Genomic DNA, 6,000 nt, shown 5'->3' on the forward strand with positions numbered 1-6,000 from the left:
GTTACCTTATTTGTTGTCTTTTTACCACAACTTTGGGTGATGCACCCTATCGTTCAAATGAAGATGCGCTCATCAACACTGAGCAGTAAGTGATAATGAATCATCCTGTCATGATTAATGAGGCTTTTGCTGCATTTGAAGTCAACCTATTCCAGCGTTATGGCACCAGACAGGAAGCGTTTTACAAACCGCTAATGAACACCATGTGCTTTTGAAGTCCTACTTTCTAGATATTTTACTTCAGTTATTGCTCATTAGGACTGGTGTCTGCAGGCCAGCAGTGTGGGATGGTGAAAAGGAATAAGTGGGTTGATAAACAGGGTTGGCTGTGAACCAAGTCCAAAAAAAAAATATATAAAGTTATATAATTTTTTTTCGGACTCCACAATTACTGACAGTCTCCACACTCTGCACAATCTGACTGATGGAATCAGATGAAAATCTTTAGTCACAAAAATGATCTGTATTAGCAGGACTGAGAAACATACGATCAGGTCCTGTTCCATGTCCCATCTCAAGTTACAACAAATTACACAATTTTCACTCAGACAGATCAACAACCTAACCCTAATTCCTATCAGGTTTAAACCTGAAGAGAGCAAAACAGTTTCAACATCTTACAGACAAACCTGTATTCTACCATACAATATTGATAATGACTTTGCAAAGTAACAAAGGAGATAGTTTCTAAATGACCGATACTCTATGAGACAAAGAGCACTGCTAAGTGCTTCACATTATCTTCCACACTCATGAAACGTAGATGTGCAGTGACAGGATAATTGCTGGGTGTAGAGTGTGTTCCCTCCTACGCTTGCATCAAGCAGGAAGAGGACCATCCCAACCACTGCCTGTATATAAGGCCACCTTACAAGTTGGCTCAGCATCCACAAGAACCAGGTGACAGGACAGACAAACAGGGTTAAGGACAACCAGTATCTTTCCAGTAAACAGGTGAGAGTGGAATTGGAATTTTTATTATTGTAAAAAAATGTTCATTTGCTTGCCGTTGTTTGAGCATCACTCTCTCCATTCAATTAGACAATCATTGTACTGGTTTCTAGCTGATTGATGATGGTATTCTAGAATGATATTAAAAATATTATTAAAAAATGTATGCAATTATTAATAATTTTAATTTCCTTAATTTGTTTTCAGCATTTAAGACCCCAGCTACTATGGCAAGTAAGTGTTCCACACATCTTCTCCGTATCCAATATATCCATATATAAATTGGATATTAATCCAACATTATTTGATGTATTGTTTAGATTCACCCAATAGAGAAACATCATACACAGCAATAAACATAAGAGAGTCAGGTGGCTGAGCGGTTAGAGAATCGGGCTAGAAACCAGAAGGTCGCTGGTTCGATTCCTGGCCGTGCCACATGACGTTGTGTCCTTGGGCAAAGCACTAGCTGTAAGTCGCTCTGGATAAGAGCGTCTGATAAATGACTAAATGTAAATGTAAACGTCCTAACATCAATATCAAAAGTAAAAAGAGGAATCAGTAAGTGCGTGTGCTTGTATTTACGTGTACAAACCTACACGTTCCAACACTTTGCAGGTGCGAGCTTTCAGAAAGAGTTCCTGGACACTCACAACGCATACAGACAGAAGCACAACACAGCCTCCCTGACGCTCAGCAGCGAACTATCAGCCTCCGCTCAGAAGTGGGCCGACCACCTGGTCTCCATCAAAACCCTGCAACACAGCACCACAGACAAAGGAGAAAACCTCTATTTTGCATGGAGCTCCGCGCCTAAAACCTTGACTGGTTAGTCCTCATTCCTTAAGACTTTAATCAGGAGAACTTGATGATGAATTAGTAAATTAGTGCCTGTACAGACAGATGCTTCTTTGTTATTGGCTTCAATTTGAAGATGACTGATAAAGTGGATACTGCTGTGTGGACATGATAACCCCAATAACATGCACCCTTTTCTGTGTTTTATAGGCAAGGAAGCAGTTGACAGCTGGTACAGTGAGATCAAAGACTACAATTTCGCACAAGCAAGATTCGGCTCCAACACTGGTAAACCTTGTGCTTGTGTACCCCACTTTACACTAGTGAGCTCCGTGGTTCAAATAATCAAATGACGTCGGTGCGATTCACATAAGTGACATAACTGACAGGGATCTGTGGAGTTTGATGTGTCCTGCTTGCTGTTGCCGTGGCTCCCCCAGGTCATTTCACCCAGGTTGTGTGGAAGGAGAGCACTCAGGTAGGAGTGGGCCTGGCATCTGATGGGAACAACATCTTCGTGGTGGGGCAGTACAGCCCAGCAGGAAACATGAACATGCCAGGCTACTTTGAGAACAACGTCCTTCCCCTAGGTAACTAATCTATGTACTCTACCTGTCCTTTGCCTTCCATATTTATCTATGCTAACATTTGGGAAATAATGATTTGCATGTCAACGTTTTTTGGACTACTGTTGGAATGGGTAACTGTTTGTGCACGTGCGATATCTGAATTCCAAACTACTCTTGTTGTGGTCCAGCTTTGCTTTTGTCAGCAGGCAAAAGCCTCACAGTTCTTTGTTATCATTTTCCAGCATAAAAGCTGTGCATTTTACAGCTAGCAAAGGGACTGGTGGCGGTGGGAAGAACCCAAGTGAGGGCAACTCCATCAAATCATCATGCACCCTGCTGTAGAAAGTTGACTATACCTCTCTGAATCAAACTTTTCTGTCATTATCATGCTATGTATATCTGTTCTACAATATCCTTTACCATGTCTCAACAATGTAAGCTACAGTCATGTTTTTGTATATTCTTTATGAAAATTAAAGATTTCATCATATTTTGCCAACACTTGTGATTTCATGAGTCGTATTTCAACGGACCTTTGATCATTTACTGCATCCACATTCAATACACTTACCCAATATTATTCAATGGACTTTAAATAATTGGTTTGCAATTACGTTATCACCGTAAACAACCAGGAGATGGCAGTGTACTCCATGAGATGTGGTAGTGGAAAGCATGGTTGTGCGACTGAGCAGAAATGGCTGCCTGCACAAGTTGGCCTGAAGTTACCATAGTTACACTACAGGGCCACAAGAGACACACTGAGCATCTCTTTTGATTTTCTCTCGTCATTTTAGTCTCCAAGATTATAGAAAATAATTATAAACATTTCACACGTGACAGTTATGGAACGCCGAGTTAAATAAATAGATAAATACATACATAAATAAATATGGCTATGAAATAAATTCTGAAATAAAAAAAAGATGGCAATAAATATATAATTATAGCATTATATAATTATATAGCTGAATCCATTTACCAACATCAATAAATAAATACATTAATTTATTTCAAAATGACATTTTTGTAAAGACAACATTTATTTATTTCATGGGACTTTTATTTCCTAATACCACATTTATTTATTTTTTGAGACTTTTACACACCACATTTATTTCCACATATATTTCCACACCACATTTATTTCCACACCACATTTATTTCTGTACTGTATTTATTTCCGATCTCAGATGCAAACGAGAGGGGCGTGGTTATCTTCAGACCAAACCAGCCGCACACAACATCGAAGGCAGATAAGGAAGACATTAGTCGTGTCAGAGATCACATGCTGGCCTTATAGATCAAATTGATCAGCATGGCTTGTCAGGATGTATTATTTTGGCACACATTGTAGATTTTATAGAGGTACTTGGGCGGATAAGTGCTCTACAGAACATATATATTTAAGTCTTTGGAGTCGGTTGGCTGAGCGGTGAGGGAGTCGGGCTAGTAATCCGAAGGTTGCCAGTTCGATTCCCGGTCATGCAAACTGACGTTGTGTCCTTGGGCAAGGCACTTCACCCTACTTGCCTCAGGGGAATGTCCCTGTACTTACTGTAAGTCGCTCTGGATAAGAGCGTCTGCTAAATGACTAAATGTAAATGTACATCGCTCTGCTATTGTATTTTATATGAGTTTCAACTTGGTCGTCACTGGGTTCTGTACTTGCACTGTACACAATGACACGTACGTCAATATCATGGCTATAGGTAAACTGGGGTTTTAACTCAACCTACTGTACACTACACCACTGGTGCCCTCTACTGGGGAGCTGTTTTAAGGAGCTAGGTCCTTATGGCTGCATCTGCTACAGACTCCTGTTTGCTCTCAACTAATCAGATGCTTGGTTGTACAACTTCAATCAATTTTCACAATGAATTTCACAATCAAGATTTATTCCACCAATCCAAAATCTAGAAGACCATACATCGACATGTGGAGTCCATTGTTGTTCATCACATTCACCATGCCCACATTGTGTAAGCATCCTCAATCCATAACTCTCCCTCTTCCACCACACCCATTCTCATCCGTGTAAAACCCCCCATCCACTGAGTCAACAGCGGCACTACATGACCAGCCCGTGTATATTTGTGCAACCTGATAGCCCGTTTGGCTGAGTCTTACATTGGTGGATGTCAGCCGGCACAGCTGACTGACTATCATCCCTGTCAGGGGGCTGGGCGGTGGCTGTGCATTGTCTGGTGCAGAGTGTCTGGCAGCATTAGCATCAGCTGTGCCTCCTGCCTGTTCTCCCAGGAGACTGTTCCCCTGGGGACAGCGATTCAGCCTTAAAGGCACGGACGCGTACAACAAATCAATGTGAAGATACATTCACCCGATCCAATATTGATCAAAAACTTGGGGGGCCAACTGCCCTTCCGCTTCCATCTGACAGGGATCGCATCCCATTCACGTACGGCACGCTATAGGTTTCAGTCTGGGGATGCGTAGCCGAGAAGGCACATGTAGGTGTTCTACCACAGCTCCTGGGGCTCTTGAATGTGAATGCCGTGGAGAGTAACCTGATCTAAGTCGGAATCACTGGCTTCCCTCCGGAGGCAGACTGTGCATGATCAGTGCAAGACTCAGCTGTTCCTGTCTAGCACCTGCCTCTCCATACTTGCCCATCCCCCACACACTCCCATACAAATCCACTGTCTGCACATACTGTACAAGTCTTTACAAATCTAATACAGCTCATTTCATTGTAGTATTATTATGTGTAATGTACTGTATATGAATAATCTATATACAGTATATTTATTTTTGTTTTCAAAAGGCACTGATATAGCTCCAAAGGGTGATCTTTTTCTCTTAAAGATAACTAGGGCGGGGCAATGTCATTCACAAGCTAGATATATTATTGTAAATAGCTTTATGACACTTCATTTACAGTATAAACATATGTAAAGGAAATGATCCTTATCGTCATAAAAATAAACAAACTAGGGATGTGAATTTTTATAACACTGCAACGTGAGCTGAATTAGAGAAGCCAGCTGAAGTAGTCAGGGAAGCTTTGCTGAGTCATAAAATGACCGTTTGCCGTAGCGCTTCTGGAAGCACTAGGAGGACGAGCCGAGTGTTACTGTAAGCAGATAACAAGGTAACATATAATGGTCAATTTAGGGAAAATTGCATCATCATAAGATAAAGGGCATATGCAGGTCAGCATGAGAGCCTTTTATACTGATGCACATTTGGTCTGCTTAGCTTGTCAACATCACTCATCCTCACGCAACAAACCATTTACTATAGTTTAGTCCGGCTGCATTCCTCTCTGTAAAATGAATTATTTATCCATTGCAGTGTAACAGCTGCTGCAGAGAAATAGAAACAGTTCAGATCAAAGGCAGGCAGTCCCAGTGCTGTCTATTGTCTTTCTATCGCTACTGCGATTTGAACACGTCATATGATGTGGACAAGAAGTGAATACGTGACTGTTCGGTGGAGGGTTAGGCTGTGGAAGAGGGGCAGGGTGAGACTGTAGCAAGCTGTAGATGTGGTTTGTCATTCATGAAGAAGTCTTTGTGATTTATTTCTTTTGTCTGCCCTTCTGTTGGCTCAGGGAGGGAACCCCCACCACTGTTCCTCTGCGAAAGCCCCGACTCACACACTTGTCTTGCTGCCATCTTTAGTTATTAAAACTAGTGGCTTCCGTAACCAACTGAAGTGG

General features: G+C 41.6%; 1 protein-coding gene across 2 annotated transcripts; it reads left to right on the top strand.

The window, feature by feature from the left end:
• Positions 1-893: 893 nt before the first annotated feature.
• LOC136938225 (Golgi-associated plant pathogenesis-related protein 1-like) lies at positions 894-2,808 on the top strand. 2 transcript variants are annotated; one of them, XM_067231512.1, is made up of 6 exons: positions 894-954; positions 1,159-1,185; positions 1,570-1,779; positions 1,960-2,037; positions 2,190-2,339; positions 2,561-2,808. In XM_067231512.1, the coding sequence occupies exons 2-6, from the start codon at positions 1,179-1,181 to the stop codon at positions 2,563-2,565; spliced, it is 450 nt and encodes a 149-aa protein (XP_067087613.1). In that variant the 5' UTR covers positions 894-954; positions 1,159-1,178; the 3' UTR covers positions 2,566-2,808. The 2 variants fall into 2 exon arrangements, with proteins under 2 accessions (XP_067087613.1, XP_067087612.1); XM_067231511.1 differs by having other exon boundaries at positions 2,584-2,808.
• The last annotated feature ends 3,192 nt before the right edge of the window (positions 2,809-6,000 follow it).

This window comes from Osmerus mordax, chromosome 28 (genome assembly GCF_038355195.1).
Source record: "Osmerus mordax isolate fOsmMor3 chromosome 28, fOsmMor3.pri, whole genome shotgun sequence".
Classification (NCBI taxonomy): domain Eukaryota; kingdom Metazoa; phylum Chordata; class Actinopteri; order Osmeriformes; family Osmeridae; genus Osmerus; species Osmerus mordax.